Here is a 17,699-nt window from a genome sequence, read left to right as displayed (position 1 = left end):
TAGTATGACTTTGCGTTATGGAAAATGTTTTCAATACTATATTTGACTTGCCAAAAGTTACTACTCAAAATATAAAATTCTTGATACTACCTTATCTATTAATTTTTTAATCCGTTGCAAGGGAATTTAATGTTTTCATGAAGAATGGGTGTCGTTTCTATGAAAATTTGTTGTTTCATTTCGAACCGATTTCAAAAATCTTTTGATTTTCTTCCTACTAACTGTACAGTAGTTTTTGTATGATTTTAACAGGAAAATAGCAACTCAAAGTATAATATGCTTTTGAAATAACACCATTAATTCAATTTGGAAATCCATTAACCTGCTACGAACACTAACTTCAGAACACATTTCCCACAAATTGCGGTAGCTTTGAAACCAAGTTAGTACATGAAAGAAACAAGACAGCGACTCATTAGGACCTAACGTAGTTACATCTGTACCAAACTTTGATAATAAGCAAAATAATATAGCAATTTCGTGAGTATATTGTAAGTGTTTTGTTTTGTACACTCTCGTGAATTAGCCTTTCTGGAACTGAAAGGTGTTAAGACATCTGTGACAGTAACGTTGCCCTGTAAATCTTTACTTATTAAGGTTCCTTACTAAAATTATAAAATCGGAAACAAATTAATAAGCCACCGCTGTCTCTCCGTGTTTTATAGGGCTCGATCTCTTGAACCATAATACTCATTCAACATACACCATATCTGTTGAAACGTGGAACGTAGGCTGTAAATACTAAAATATAGATCAAAATTTGGTGCTACGGAATCCTCGGGTGCACGAGTTCTATACACACTTGGCCGATTTTAATTTATTGAAAATTAGTTTATTTGATGTTATGTGGCCACTAACGTCTGTGAACTCGAATACGACTACTCATGAAGACTAAGTTGGAATTCTTTTTTAAGTTTTTCTTTAAACCGAAAACCGAAAATTAAGCTGCAGTGCAAATTCATATTATTAGACGGAAAACGTATTTTACCACAATTTTGCCGTCGAATCACGAAAATGTCTACTTATTTTAATGTGTAGGTCTATTACTATCGTAGCTTCCTTGTTGTAATAAACATGAGATGGTCTTCAAATTCAATCTAAACTAATCTACTAAATGCTATTAAAAATAGTCTGAGTTTAAAAAAATGTACCGGAAAACCGGTTATTTCCAATCACTATCCTCTATGTCGCGTATAGAGTGGTTCGCAGAAATTGAGTTCTCAATCGGATCTAGTTAAATCCGGTCTGAAGCGGTTCGAACAACTGCGATCCGGTAACACACGGCTATTTGATTCCAGTCTATTGCGATATATCCCGTCGATGGATTTCAAGGGAAAATTTTAAATTGAAGAGAAAATGAGTAGTCTTTTATAATTCCTAGAATCTTTACTCATCACGATCATCAAAGACATGCTACATAAAGCGTCCACTTTTTGTAATCCTCCAGGAAAAATACTTGTATGGAATAACTAAAGAAATGTGTATGAATAAAGTTGTGGTACAACAACTGAATTAATATAGTGAATTTTAACTGCAAAGCTTGAGGACTTGCAGAAAAAAAAATTGTGTGTGTGTCAGCTACGACGCACGATTGGAGTTTACTCCTTACGAACGATAATTATTATATATATCGAATAGAAAATAGTTAATGACGTTTTAATGTTTTATATATTGCTAATTATTTTTATTGTAATAATTACTTTCATATGGGATTTGAACTTACTGTATTTTAAATTAATAAAAGCACTCTTGATTCATATTTTGGTTAAAAACGCTACTTCCTTTTTGAGAGGATATGATGATTGTAATAAAAAGGAGGGATTGTAATGGATCATTACGTTGCCGCCCAGCGACATGTATACATGTCCGAAACGAAATGTACCGTAACCGTCCACGGACATGTATATATGAAAATACTTTTAATATGTAGTCTGTGAACCTATTTTACCGATACAACGCATTCCTTCACTTCACTAGTACAAAAAAATAAAATTATGACATTTCTATTCAGTGACTTCACTGGTGTTGCGCGTAAAGTGTGGATATATATGTTTGTCTCTTTCTACGTAACGCCTCAACTTTTCGTGTTACACTTGATTTTACTCCTCATAAAATTTCCGTACCGGGCCTTATAACTCAAATCGTTTCTTAAGGAGTAAACTCCAACAAGGCGCTACAAAAATATAGAGTTAATAATGAATTATCAATGAGAGGGTAGGAAAAAACATGAAAAAGGATATCATTTTTTAAGTACAAAATGCAAACGAACCTTTATTTGTCTGTCTGTGTCCACTTTTATTTAAGAGCTTTATTAGGAGTCTAAAAGGTAAGTCGTCTACATCATAAATCCATTACTGTCTTCCTGAAAACGGGAGGCCATCCTCTCGGAATGAGAAGGGTGGCCATAAACATAGTCCGCTAAGTGAAGATTGGTAGACTTCTCACACCTTTGAAAACATAGTGCAGTAAACCTGTGGTTGTTCTGTCTCTTGAAGGTATCTAAAACATCTGTTGTCTGTCAGATGTTTTAGATACCTTCAGATTCGAGAGACGCATGTTTTGTTTTGCGAACAGTTGAAAAACATTTCTATGCAAAGTTGGATGTAAACGATATGTATTTTATACGATAACTTTAAATATCGATATTGCATCATCGTCGAGCGGAATCGTCATATGCAAAGAAAAAACAATAATTTTTTATAAAGTCATTATAATATTAGTAATATGACATGAAATATTTATATCGATAATTTTAGAAACTTTCATTCCTACTGCCATTGCCACACGAAATTTTCAATGCTTAAAACAACGTATTTTTAGATGAAATTCTCGTTATTTTGCACTGCGGTGTGAGAGCGGCCGGTAAAAAATGTGGTCCATTAAGAAGAAGACTCACGTTACTTACCTAAGTGCACTATGGTCTCTTCTTCAACGGACGACACGACGCGGAACCGATCCGACACCACAGACGTAATGTCTAAATGGATGCCGCAAGTGTATGTACTTTGCGTATTAAAAGGGATATCGAAGCTAGATCCACTATTAATAATCAATCTATCCGTTGATTTGATTTGCCTTTTGATTTGACATTTGATAATTCTTGTGCTTGTAATTAATGCTTAATATGGGCAAATTTTGATCTTTGGTAGGTATGCAAAGTTTGGATAGACGGAGTATTAACAACGAGAAATATTTATTTTTAAATTATCGATCTCAGATCGATTAAATTTTGAATTGGTTTGCTCGGACATAGAATCACTTGAACGTCTTTATGACTACACAGCAGGTAGTAAAATAGCTTAGTTTCGTACAAATTGTGGTACAAGTGCTACCTATCAAGTTTTATGTCTATGGTTGGAACTGACAAAACTGACAGAAGCTCTGACAGTGTCGATGCCGTACCGTTGCCATATCGTGTCGTCCCACTAAAGAAGAGTCCTGTCACTCTCCGCTGCAGAGCTGAATGTAGTCCTTAGATAAGATGCTTCACGCTATTACATAACTGCTCTCAATGTAACACGTTTTCATGGTGATAAAGATTACTATGTTTAGTACATTTCTTATCTGAAATATATCAACAGATCTTAATGAAGTAGATTAGACATAAATAGATGATGATGACATGAAAGTTTTAAATACTTAGGATTTTTTTGTAATCGCGTGTCATAAATAATGATAATAACGATTAAAGATCAGGAATTAGGCAATATTACTTATATTTTAAACTTACGGCAAGTTTATGATTTTAGATTTATATTATCGCGAAAATGTGACATTTTAATATGTAACGCGTACTCAAGATTTTTCAATTACTTTACAGCAAAGAGTATGTAAGTGAAAAATTTCATACTATTCGTCCGTCTGTTAAGTTTTTCTATGTTTTGATTTCTTGTAGACAGAAGACAGTTACAATTTTCAAAATGAGCGTGTATTTTAAAGTAAAGCACCAAATTTCCAAAAATTGGTGAAGCGTGAGTCGGGCTCGTGATAATACTAAACCGAATAAAATTAAAAAAAATGTTTTAAGTAACGTAAAAACAAGTAAATTGTAAGTCAAACCTATGGTCTAAGATCCCGATATAAGGCGACCTTCACCGAGCTGGTTAATGGATGAAAAGTATTTTAGGTCTAATTAAATATGTCCATAATTATATTGCAAATGGGCTGTCAAAAAAAACTTAGTCCGGAATATGTTTTTTTTTACCAATAAAAAAAAAATCTTAATCATTTCACTTGTCTGGTTTATGGACAAAGTACATACCAATCGAAAGTATGAAGCTTATAGAATATGCAAATGTTAGGTTGACTTTTCTTTTCCCGTCACAACCCTTGGGTAAGCGGGTAGAGACAGGCAAACAAGTTGGCCTACCCAAGGACTGTCCCAGGAAAAAATAGTCAACGTAACGTTAGCATATTATATATATATATTAGTATGTAATTTTTCTATTTACGAAACCAGTGAAATGTTTAAGAAAAAAAATCATATTCTGGACTGAAATTTTAAAGTCAACCCATTTGCAATATATGTTTTGACATATTTAAATTGATACAAAAACGTTTCATTCATTAACCAGCTCGGTGAAGGTCATCCTATACTAGGATCCTCTACTACTAAATACGAGTGACCAACTCGAGCTTGGCCGATTTTTACTTGTATTACTAATTAATGTTTTATTTACGTTAACTTTTAACTAACACAGATCAAAGAACACGCCGACGCGCCGCGGGTGAAACACTCGTTATTGACTGCGAAAGCAATTTAACTTCCTCGGAGTAAACTTACCGCTCCAGTAATTACTTAACTTCACTCAAAGTAAACTAGTATTTTTACCTGAAATTGTAGCTGAAATGTGTGTGAGTAGGTACTTATTTCTATGTTTATTGCCATCTACGACACAGAATGTCATACTTTGTCGACCCGCGTGGCGGAGCAGTCACCATACCGGTCTGACGCGCAAAGGGTTCCGGGTTCGATTCCCGGCAGACAGATATTTGAATGATGAATTTAGATATCTGTTCTGGGTCTGGGTTTGGGTGTTTGTGTATTGTCTATGTGTGTGTCCATGGTACCAAGATACAGGGAATTCTAGTGTGGGGCTGTTAGTGTAGAAAGCGTTTTTTTGTACTATCTGTGTAAAAGCGTGTAAGTGTAAATTTAACGTCATTTTCGGTTTTAGCATCAGTTTTTAAACTTTTTTCTATTTGTTCATTATACTGGCATGGGCACGGGTGGATGGCAACAAGATACGTATTTTTATAACATTCAAGTAGCAAAAGAGGTAAGTGGCCACCTGATGGTAAGTGGCCACTGCTGCCTTGGACATCTTTAATCAACCTCAGATAAGATTAGACCCTACCTGAGATCGAACACGGTACGTAGCGTTGCTTTCTGAGGACTAAGTGGAATGCCTCAGATAAATATGTGTCCCGTCTATTCCATACAAATTAGAACATAGCAGCGCTCAACACTATTGTTATCAGCTAGAAATAGGTATTGATTTGGTACTACAGAAGTCCAAGAACTGCACTGCCACTAACCAGTGTTGCTTGCTTGCTTCGTCTATATAAAAATTATCGTCTATATAAAAATGTCTATATAATAAATATTCTCATTTCATTAATAACGTTAACGACCTACACATTACTAGGAAGAAGCGTAGAAAGAAACTCCGTAACTCGGTATAACCCGTTGACAAATGGAACATAATTATTCGTAAAGTCCCGGGCAGCGGCATGCGACATGTCAGCCCGACAAATAACACGTACTTAACGAAATGGCGGAACGAGTCAGCCGCTTGGTTGAGAGTTATTTCTTCATTCTGCTGAATCGTAAGTCAGTTTGATCTTAAAGAACATATATTCTGAACGGGTGGTAGAAACCACTGTGGTTCGACTCCGGCGGCACCAACGCCACACCTATTTCTACCTCATAATAGCAGTGTTAAGTGTTGCTGTGCCGGAGACATACTTTTCCGAGGCATTCCAGCTTATTTATAGTATTCAGGGGTAGCGTCGCATCTGTGACCGACCTCAGATAGGAATATCTTATCCTATCTGGGGTTAATGACAGATGTCCATGAGCGGCAGTAGCCACTTAGCATCAGGTGAACTGCATGCTCGTCTGCTACTCCTATATTATATATATATATATATGATTTATAGTTAGATTAAATAATAGTTTCTCAACTTACGAATGTCGTGGGTCGCAGAAGTCAGTTGGCATCCACCGAATACCTAATTATGGTGGTGATAGTCCTTGGCTATATTTAAAAAAGTCGAGTTTTTGTTTTGATAATAATTACTATGTAGCTGTTTATATAATACCTACTTAATATTTATTTATTTACTAAAAAAAATAGATAATAACGATTAATCCCAGTTATATCATTAAGATTAATTTATCATTATCAGCGATGATATTATACGTAAATATATAATCGAAGAATCAACAATGTTCTTTAAGGCATATAGGCTTAACCCTTCTCATTTTACGAGTAGGATCTAGTAGGTCAGTAACAGGACTCTGATATATGTCGCGTAACAGATTTCCTCACCTTAAAATCCGTTACAAAAGTAACCCTAGTAAAGGGCACCGTGTGAGAAGAGCAATAAATTACTTCTCTGTAGGTAATAGGATAACCCCTTGTGTTGAAAATTTAGTCTTTAGTATTTTATGATTGGTAGGAGGGTCATAACTGGGACCATAATGGAGCATTCTCTACCACATTGCACCATTGTGAATAGGTAGAGTTTGAAGACTATTGGAGAAGCCTCTGACCATGTATGTAGTTACGTTTTTAGTTTTAAAAAAAGTTCTCAACGATATGCGAAGTCTATCAAGTCGCACTTGGCCAGCGCAGTGGACTATATGCTAAACTCCTATCTCTTTAAGAGGAGACTTGTCCCCAACAGTGGGTAAAAGATTGACAACGTCGACATTGTTTATGGTATTATCAATGATAGGGCTTTGGGGTATGACTGTGGGGAATCACCGAATCATCAATTTATGTCGCATAGGAGCAGTACCGCTACTGTGTTCTGGTTTAAAAAGTGTGGCAAGATAAGACTCATTATACATTCCAATTTAGTCTTCCGGGTTAGCAGCGCATCTGTGGCCGACCTTCAATAGGATTGCGATTACAGATGTCCATGGGCGGCAATAACGTACCACTAAGTAAATGGTATGCTTCTTTGCTACTACAATTCCATAAAAAACACAGATAATTACTAAGTTTCTTTTTTCAATTACTCAAGAAATATTAGCGTCATAAAACTTGTAATTCTCATTGTTTTCTAACCAACCCTACCACGTTTTCTAATTCATCCTCATTTCAATTGTGCTTCATGCGTAGCCAATATCGCACTATTGTACTTCGGAAATTACACCCGCTACTCACTTCCAAAGCGGATGTAGGCATGTACGTCATTGGATTGCTCATAGTATAGGCGGTTTCGTAGATTTAAATGCTAATAGATATTTAACAAGGTCTTTCACACAAGCAGTGATAACCGAATGGTTTAGAAACTTGGCCTCTCGAACGAGGGGTCCGTGGTTCAAATCCTAGGCACACACCTCTGATTTTTTCAAAGCTTATTAGAAATTAATTGTCACTTGCTTAAAACAGTGAAGGAAAACATTGGAGAATTTTGTATAAAAAAAAAATCTCAAAGACATATGTGACGTCTACCATACGCACTTGGCCAGCGCGGTGGACTATGGCCTAATGCTTCTCATTCTGAGAGGAGACCCGTGCCCAGCAGTGGGACAATAATTGGTTGATGACGAAGGTATTTTGTTATTCGTAATTTAGACGTAGCAAATGAGCATGCAATCCATCCTATCAAGTGGGCCATGGACATCTGAAAATAACATCATTAGAGTCCTACGGGAGGCCACAGATTTATCCCTGAGGACTAACATTTAACGCAACGTATAAGTAAAATATAAAAGTATTTAGTATGGACATGGATTGAGATTAGGTCTTTCAACCTGGGTATCCGAGGTTCGAATCCTAGGTACCTGTAAATTTCTAAAGTTATGTTCCTATTAGAAATTAACCATCGCTTACCGTAATGATAAAGGAAGACTTGTGAGGAACACTTCAGAGATTTTTTTTTAAATCTCAAAATGTGTGTAAAGTCTACCAATTCACGGCCGTATACCAGCGCAGTGGACTATGGCCAAAACTCCTCTCATTCTAAGAAGAAACTCGTTCACAAAATAATGATAAAATAGTAAAAAAAAATGTTGAAAAATTAAACAAAACAGAACTTTAATTCAATTCTATGCTCCATCCACCATCAGTATCTTCAACTCCTTTTAGATTAGACTTTCCTCTCAAATCCAAAGTAGTAGTCTCCGTTGGAAACGTGAAAGTGACTTCAGTGGTTGTGGTGGGTGTAGTGTATTCAGGCCTCGTTTCCGTGAAATCTTCAATTCTATGCATCTGGGGCAATCTGAAGAGAGTGAACGATCTGGATGTGGTGGTCTTCTTCTTGCCGCGGTAGTATCCTGGCATCTGTGGAAGAAATTTTATGTAAGTTAATGAGACGTCTAATATTGATTTTGGTTGACTACTTTATTATCTTAAGATATAAGAAGTAGACAAGTGTTCCACTTGCTTTAAGTTTTCAATAGAGTCTATGAGATCAAACTGAAGAGGATCTACATAGTTAGGCATTTTCAACCACATACACCCAGATCTCGAACAGAAAATAAATTGTTTTATAAATGCTGTCTGAGTCCGACGACTCGGAAAGCTATTCCTGATTTCGGAAACCTCCACAGAACAGAACCTTCGATGATATGTCTCATGATTCATCAAATATGTGACGAATCATCGAATGTTCTGCTTAAGCTATAAGTATGTTAAGATTTTCATTGGTAACACTGCATCACTACTCTGTAGCTGTATGGCAATAGTGTCATATGTGGTAATAAAGATGGTGAGCAACTCACAGTTTCATTAATAGTCTCTATCCAGTCAGCGTACGCTCCGACCAGCGTGAAGACTGTCGGCGCGTTCGGGTATCCACACACTGTGGGGCCGAAGGATATGATCCCCACCAGACGTCCTGCGAGTATGGCTGGACCCCCAGCATCATGCTAAAATTGGAAGTGACAAGTATCACATTTTAGATTATTTTAACTGGATGAAAGAGATCGGGCGCAATGGAGCGCCTTGAGAGAGGCTAATGATTAGTACTGAACTAGTAACAGCTTATGATACTTAGGTAATGAGCTTAGGTTTACAATGCTTATTTGTTTCATACAGCAGCGGTAATGCAATCTGGAAGCCACACAAGTCGAGGGATTGGTGAACTAATATCATGACATATGCTTGTTTTGTGTGCATTTTATCTGTGTATAGATTGACTTGAGGTTATAACTGCGACAACTTTCCGCAACTTGAAAACAGTTGGCGCTATCCGATTCTGAATCTCGGTATCGAAGTTTTTTAAGCTACATGTGTGTATAGTAGCTTCGAACTGGGACTATGCTAGCACGGTTGCTTCCCAAGTATGGTCACTTCGGCAGGACATATCTCTTTGCCAAATAACCAAGGATAGAGGATGATAAAGATAATACTAACGTCACACGCGCCTTCTCCAGTGGTCATAGTCCCAGCACAGAAATTAGTTTCAGTTACAAATTTGCTGAAATGGAATAATTGTGATTTTTTAGTCTTGAGGTCTTAAACCTTAACATTTGTCATTATTATAAGCATATTGTAGCCATAATATAGGAACAGGTTTCATCACAAATATTCCTAAAGGAAAATATCGGAAGCACCCATCTGTGTGAAAGTGCTCCACAAAATTGTTAGCTTTGTGGAATCTACATTTGGCTAGCGAAGTGCACTATTAATTAAATTAGAAGTTCTCAAATTTATTTATCCTGCCTATACTTAGCATCAGATATGTTCTAGAGGAATCTAGAAAATATCTGATGACTCGAAAGAGGGGAAAGGGTTCCCCCCTTAAACCCCCTTAAGGGGAGTCGGTTAAAAACAACCACACATTAGCTAACACCCTCAAATATCACCATTTTGCTGGGCCTTCGAGAAACACTGACCTAAACCCTTCTCAACCTGATCATCTTAGCAGTGGGACAGTAACCAGTTGACAATAAAATGATCACCAACCCATCACTGTCCCACTGCTGGCCACGGATATCCAAATGAGAAATTCTAATACACACATAACTTTCAAAAATCACAGGTGCCTGAGATTTGAATCCCGGTCACCAGAGGTCTTAACCACTAAGCTATCACTGCTAAACTGCAGCAACTGTAACTGCTAAAATAAAATAAAACCATTCGCTATAATTTAAATAAATAAATGAATGAATTAATTAATTAATTATAATAAATGAATGAATAAATAAAATTCTAAAGAAAAAAATGCTTTAAAAAATATAACTTGTAAAAAAAAAAAATAAGTCTCACAACTGAATTCTTCTATTAAAAAGTTCTGAAATCATGTAATTCGCCATAACTACTAAAGAAAAAAAAAATTATTCAAAATTAACAGACACAGGAGTTAATGAACAAAATCCCTGCGATAAGGTAATTAGTTTGAATCTCTCTATTAATCCCGGTAACCACGATTTGCCGCTAAGCCTAGTGTTACGAGTGCTGTGGTTTTCACCACGGCTATTGGCTTTGCGAATGCACATTAGTTTGAACTTTAATTAGTAAAGTTGTAATCTAATGAGGAAATATAATATACTTTATTATTATAATGTGTTTCATTGTACAGATAATTTGTCTTAATATCACGTAGTATAACCGCGGTAATATAGTAAAGTTTATTTGAAATCCAATGAGGAAGTATAATATATTTTATAATTTGTTTCATTCTTTACAAAATTTGTCCTAATATTAAGTAGTATTACCGTGGAAATTTGTAGCTTTCATGTACCACTGTGCTATGTGAATATTACCTAGAAATAAATTCCCAGTTCTAGTCGTACCCGTACACGGTGGGTTCCGTACCACCAAAAGTTCATTTTTTAAATTTTAAATATTTGTTATCATAGTTGCTATTGAAGTGAATACATTATTAAATTTTGAACTGATAAAGGCTGAAAATAGACAAAGAAATTGCCGGTTCTTGTATAGCGACCCCCATTCATTTTACAGTATTTTTTTATTGTATGTATTGTTATAACAGCCACTATTGTCCATATTCTGTGAAAGTTCAAGTGTCTATCTATTACGGTTCCAGAGATAGAGCCCTGTGACGGACAGACAGAGGAGGCTTAGTAATAGGGTTCCGTTTTTAAACTTTGAATACGGATTTGGATTTGAAGATGGTAGAACCCTTTGTGGTTCGACTCCGGCGGCACCACCGCCACACCTATTTCTACCTAATCACAGCCGTGTTAGGCACTGCTGTGTTCCAGTTTGAAGGGTGTGGTTAGGGAGACAGACTTTTCCGAGGCGTTCCAGCTTAGTCCTCAGGGGTAGCGGCGCATCTGTGGCCGACCTCAGGTAGGAATATCTAATCCTATCTGGGGTTGATTATTGATGTCCATGGGCGGCAGTAGCCACTTACCATCAGGTGGACTGCATGCTCGTCTGCTACTCTTTTATTATATAAAAAAAAAAAAAACAGAAAGCCTTACGTACATATACCTATATTTACATAATGTTTATTAATTTTAAATATGATTATTTGAGTAGATTAATTTAGTTTAGTATTAAATTTAGTTTTCTCATGTCGTGACACTCAAGGCACGTATCTAAACTGAAACACAGGAGCCCTGCATTTTGCCTACAGCGTTTCCATATAAAGGATTCCCACACCTTTATTTAGTCCTTACTTAATATTATAAATCCGAAAGTAACTCTGTCCGTCTGACTGTCTGTCTGTCTGGTTGTCTCTTCTTCACGCCTAAACCACTGAACCGGATTTAATGAAATTTTGTACAAAGATAGTCTGAGACCCAAGAAAGGACATAGGATAGTTTTTATCCCGGGAATCCCACGGGAACTAGGGATGGCGATCTAAGATCAATTAATCGGAGAATCGATTTTTTGGACCCAAAATATCGTTTATTTTAATCGACATTAGTAAGGATTGAATCGTAAACTATGCATTTGATCAAGTGGTGATCTTTAGCAAAGTTGAAGGTACGAATTTACAGTTTTATATATGTTAGTATGTTATATTATTTTCTTTTAAACGCGGGCGAAGCCGCGGACAAAAACTAGTGTAATAATATATGTATGATCTTACTCTCCATAAACCTCCTTGCAAAACACATTCGGGTACACGGGTAGGAATTTTCTATTTAAGAATATAGGTTCGTATGCCATTCTCTGCGACATCTGGAAAAATTGAGAAAAATAACGTTATTTATTTTAATTTAAGATCTTTAGTCTGTTTCTTTTATTCACTGCGGAGGGTAATGTTTATCAAGCGTATGCATGTTTGTATGTATGTACGTATGTAAGTTTAATGCCCATAGGGCTTGTACCGAGTTTAACATATTAGGTGTCGTTGGGTTCGTTTATATTGTGGGAGTAACATAGCATAACATATTTAGTTGTAGATATGTTTTATTTTTTTATAATTGCTAGTTTATACTCGTAGATGTGATTTATGCTGTGTATGATGAGACATACATACGTTAAAGGTGGTAGAACTCTTTGTGGTTCGATTCCGGCGGCCCCACCGCCACACCTATTTCTACCTCATAACAGCAGTATTAAGCGCTGCCGTGGTTTGAAGGTTGTGGTAAGGGAGACATACCTATCCAAAGCGTTCCAGCTTAGTCCTCAGGGGTAGCGGCGCATCTGTGGTCGCCCTCAGGTAAGAATATCTAATCCTATCTGGGGTTGATTACAGATGTCCTTGGGGGCTTAGCCATGTACCATCAGATGGACTGCATGCTCGTCTGCTACTACTATACTAAAACTAGGTATACTATATTAAAAAAAAACTGATGATACATACATACGTTCGAAGAACATTACCATCGGCAGTTTCGTATTATTATTATTAATATAAATTCCAATATACAATATCATCATAGTCCCGACCTTGCTAACTCCCCATCCCAGAAGCAGTACTTCAGCCGTGGCGGCCAGGGTGCCGCTGCTGTGGCTGATGTCGATGATCTTGGGGATGCGGTGGTAGCTGAAGGCCAGGTCGCGGCGCAAGCGGATGACTGCGATGTTGTTCTGCAGGGTCCGTGGGTTGTAGCTTGGGTGGAAGTATACCTGGATTAGATTAATTGGTTAATGGAAGGTATACTTGCGTTTTCAAGTCTTTTTAGGTTTCTGTGCCCAATTCCCTACAATTACTAAACCTCTGCTGTCTATACGTCTGTCCGTCTGTCACAGGGCTCTATCACTGGAACCGTAATATAAAAACATTAAAATAAATGGAAATACATAAAACCGTAATTTTTCCACGTTTTTCGCTTTATCTATTGAACCCTAATAAGTGGACAGATACAATTTTCACAATGTATTCACTTCTATGGCTGCTACATTAATAATAACAAATCATAAAAATAAAAACTATATCAAAATTTTGGTGGTACGGAATAATCCATGTGCGACTTAGATTTGCACTTGACCATTTTTTTATATTATAGAAATAGCAAATGAGCTAAATAAATTTAATAATAATGACATTAGACCTCCAAAGCTTCAACAGTTTCTCCGCCAATCCTGCTGTGGTTGCTGCCAATCCTCACTTCCAGAACCCTCGGATTCTCTCGAAAGTACCGATTATTATGCATTCTGCAAACAAATAACACGAATGAATGATCAGTGTAACAAAAAAACAGTGATATCTTACTAGTTGAAAGTTAGCCTTTCAATCGGGCGGTCCAAGGTTCAAACTCCAGCCACGCACCTCAGATTTTCATAGTTAAGTTTAAGATTAATAGAAATTATTTTATACTTGTTTAACTTTAATGAGGAAACGTATTCGTATGTAGCCAGCGCGGTGGAATACGGCCTCTCACCCTGAAAGTAAACCCACGCCCAGCAGTGGGACAGTGGGTTGACGATGACGTAACAAATATCCTTAACACATTTAAATGAGGACATTAGACAAACAGTACTCTTGAACGGGGACTCACGATAAACAAAACGTACATAAATTATACCGTTTCTCTCAAAGTAAATTTAATATTATCTCAAGCAGCTGTAAACACACATCTTGTTCAAGGCGCTCTGTATCGCGAAGGAACAATTCTTTTGTATTCGTATTTTCCTTTTATTATTTGTAACTCCTTTCTGTGAGGCGTTTCGCGGGAATATTTTCTTGTATTACGAAACTCTTACGTAAAGGAAAGCGTTTTTAAATGTAATCGCTCATGCGATACTATAATTAAGGTGTGATACGGAAACATTATTAATATCGATTCGAGTACTTCTCATAAAATTATTACGCCCGTCATTATTCATCTATTTGTCTTACTTATGTTTTGTTTGCAAAAGATCGAGATTTGATAATTTCTTCATACTAGTCACTGTCAAATTTCGATCTTTGGTAAGATAAAAATTGGATAGATTAATTGTTTAGTTAATTGCATCAGGCGTTGTTACTTTGCGGAAATCCATGCTATTAAGTTAGCTTTATTTACTTACTGTTTTGTTTAAAGTATATACCATCATACATATTGGTAGCAAATTGTTACAAAGTTGTTTTAATCGTAACTTACCTATTAGTTACTAATAACGCACATGAATAGATGCAGTTAATCGTCTCCATTTCCCATCAGGTGGGCTGCATGCTCGTCTACTTTTATATTATAAAAACCCACTCCGACTCACAGTTGCAAGCAAGCAGCAGAAGTGAGCACCAGATCGTGCCAGTACAGGACACCGCCGCACCAGAACCGTCCCATGACATGCACGGACACCATGAACGGGTAGTGCCTGATGGTGGTCCGCTCTCCCTTGTAAATGCGCCTGCCGTCATGCTTGTGGTACTCCTTTAGGTCTTCTAACTCGTTTTGGGGATCTGGGAAAAATATATTAGATTCAACACGAATATATTAATTGATGTCTTTCTTTCTCCCTCTCTCACTTTCTCTTTCTCTCTCTGTATCTGTGTTTGTTTTAACTCATAAACAAGAAAATTGGTGAATTGGTGATGCCATTATATGTTTTTCTTATAATACGAGTAATACTAAAGTCCTATTCTGTTATTTTTAAGAAGAATTCAATCACAATCCATCGGAGTATCAACGCATCATTGATTTTTTGTAAAGTATTATTTGCATTCTATACAAAATTGATTACAGATGTTTATGGACAGTGCCCAATCTTCCGTTTCTTTTTTTCTCTTACATAAAAACGCTGAAAAAATCCACAATTCCACTTGTAAGACTTACCCCAGTATTTGTTATCCTCTTTCCTAAATTGAAAATCATGATTATCATTAGGCGTTTCTCCAATAAATTTATCGATGATACTATCAAATACATCCTTCTTACTAATTTTACCGTAGTTATCAGCGCCCATCATTCTTCTAGCAGACTTCACTATCTTCTCAGTTTGTCCTCTTTCTGATATTATTTTCAAAATATCGTCCCGGTTCATACGTTCTTTAAGACGTAAGTATAGGTTTTTGGAATCATTCGCCAATAAAAATTGGAAGTGATCTTTTTCAAGCATCGCCTTATGAAAATTTGTTTCGTTCAAATTAGTCTGCACTGTTTGGTTTCTTAAAAGATCTACGTACTTATCTTTGTCTATTACATATCCGTCGATTTGTTTTAATTTATTTTTAAGGTCTTTGAACCTCGGTGTGTCTAAACTGACTCCTAACACACTTATCAACGTATCAGCTATGTCGTTCACTGTAATCTCTTCTGATTTCTCAACATTGTCATTTGCAACAATGATGTGTAAAACAAGGACTACAACAGCTTGTATTTTGTAGTACATTTCAGACGATGGATTACTCTCGTTGCCAATAAAGTAACATTAAAGTGTGTCGTTTTATTGCCTTTGAATTTTATAGCGACGTTGATGTGAAATGCTTCGACGTATTTTATTTACACGAATAAAAATGTAGACGACATTGTGTTTGCACTTGAGATATTAAAATTCAAAGGGATTGCTTGAATTTGTTTTTTGTTTATATAGAGGTGGTACAACTCTTTGTTGTTACACTCCGGAGGCACCTACACCTTTTCTGACTCATGACAGCTATTCGTAGGTGGTAGAACCCTTTGTGGTTCGACTCCGGCGGCACTACCACCACACCTATTTCTGCCTCATAACAGCAGTGTTAACGCTGCTGTGTTGTTGTTAAGGGAGATATACTTTTACGAGGCGTTACTGCTTAGTCCTCAGGGGTAGCAGCGCATCTGCTGCCAACCTCAGGTAGGAATATCTAAGCCTATCTGGGGTTGGTTACAGATGTCCATGGGCGGCTGTGACCACTTACCATCAGGTGGACTGCACGCTCTTCTGCTACTCCAATATTTTAAAAAAAAGCTAAATTGCTGTTGTGTTGTGTTTTGAAGGTTGTAGTAAGTGTTCTTATGTTCTTAGGAGTAGCAATGCATCTGTGACCAAACTCAGACAGGACTCAAATCCAGTGAACCCAGTAAGGTTAATTATAAATGTACATGGACGGTTACCGCTAACCATCAGACAGACGGCATGTTCATTTGCTCTCTACTTATCATATAAAGAATAGTGAAGTCTTTTCAGTCTTAGATTAAAATAGATAATATCAACATAATTTCAATGGGGTTGTATTGAAAAGAAAAAGAAATAACTCAGTACGGTAAAAGAATGAGAAAATACGGTATATCGCTTCAGGTTATATATAAATGTAGTAAGAAATCTCAACATTTTCTGAGAAGAATTTATCGTACCTTACGTTTTATGTAGAGCACAGCTAATTATTTTCTTTGTCGGAAAAGACTATAGAATCAATATCTTACAGAAGAGTTACAGTATTTTATTCATTAAAAATAACTATTAGGTTATCTGATAACTTTCCACCATGTTTTAGAGGTCCGTACGCAAAGGGTAAAAACGAAACACTAGTAGTACAATTACTAAACCTCCGCTGTCTGTCCGTCTGTCACAGGGTACTATGTCTTGAACCGTTATATATAGATACTTGAAATGTTTACAGGGTATGTATAACTCTAGCCGCTAATTTTCGCAATGCAATAATGTCTATAGGTGTATATAATAACGAATACTAAAAAAAAATTACGAATATTTGGTACGGTACAAAAGGTACGGAATCCTCCATGTGCAAGTTCGATTCGCATTTGGCTAATTATATATTTATACATTTCATCATACATTTATGGCTTAGTGTTTTAAAACACGTAAAGAGAATAGTTTTTTTCGAAATTATGTTTTTTTTTTTGTTATTTGAACTAATTTATTTATAATAATTGAATTTAAATATTTCGTCGTTAAATAAATCCATTTTGGAACATTTCAATTGCTTAAAGAAATATTCTAAATCTAAAAAAAGAAACATATTTTCGATGTATTAAGTTATTTAACTAACTTAATTTATTCATATTACCAAATGAGCGTTAAATAGCCACTTCTACTAGATATAATGGTCTTCACAAAGGAACCTAACCTTATTTTCTATTTATAATTGGTTATACGATGGCGGTAATTGAATTATTTGTTTGATTGTGATTGTAATTGTGACCTCTAATTGATATTTTGTTATATAAGCTTTCA

General features: G+C 36.2%; 1 protein-coding gene across 1 annotated transcript; it reads right to left on the bottom strand.

The window, feature by feature from the left end:
• Positions 1 to 8,273: 8,273 nt before the first annotated feature.
• Positions 8,274 to 15,917, bottom strand: LOC140756745 (uncharacterized). The gene is made up of 8 exons (XM_073092291.1): positions 15,362 to 15,917; positions 14,799 to 14,988; positions 13,655 to 13,757; positions 13,050 to 13,229; positions 12,244 to 12,335; positions 9,594 to 9,657; positions 8,960 to 9,106; positions 8,274 to 8,519 (listed from the first exon to the last, which is right to left on the bottom strand). Exons 1-8 carry the CDS (start codon positions 15,915 to 15,917, stop codon positions 8,274 to 8,276), a joined length of 1,578 nt encoding a protein of 525 aa, XP_072948392.1.
• Between the last annotated feature and the right edge of the window lie 1,782 nt (positions 15,918 to 17,699).

Source organism: Epargyreus clarus, unplaced genomic scaffold (assembly GCF_041222505.1).
Source record: "Epargyreus clarus isolate Ecla_fem2 unplaced genomic scaffold, WU_Ecla_fem_2.2 ptg000035l, whole genome shotgun sequence".
In the NCBI taxonomy this organism is placed as follows: Eukaryota; Metazoa; Arthropoda; class Insecta; order Lepidoptera; family Hesperiidae; genus Epargyreus; species Epargyreus clarus.
This window is presented reverse-complemented; position numbering and strand designations above follow the sequence as displayed.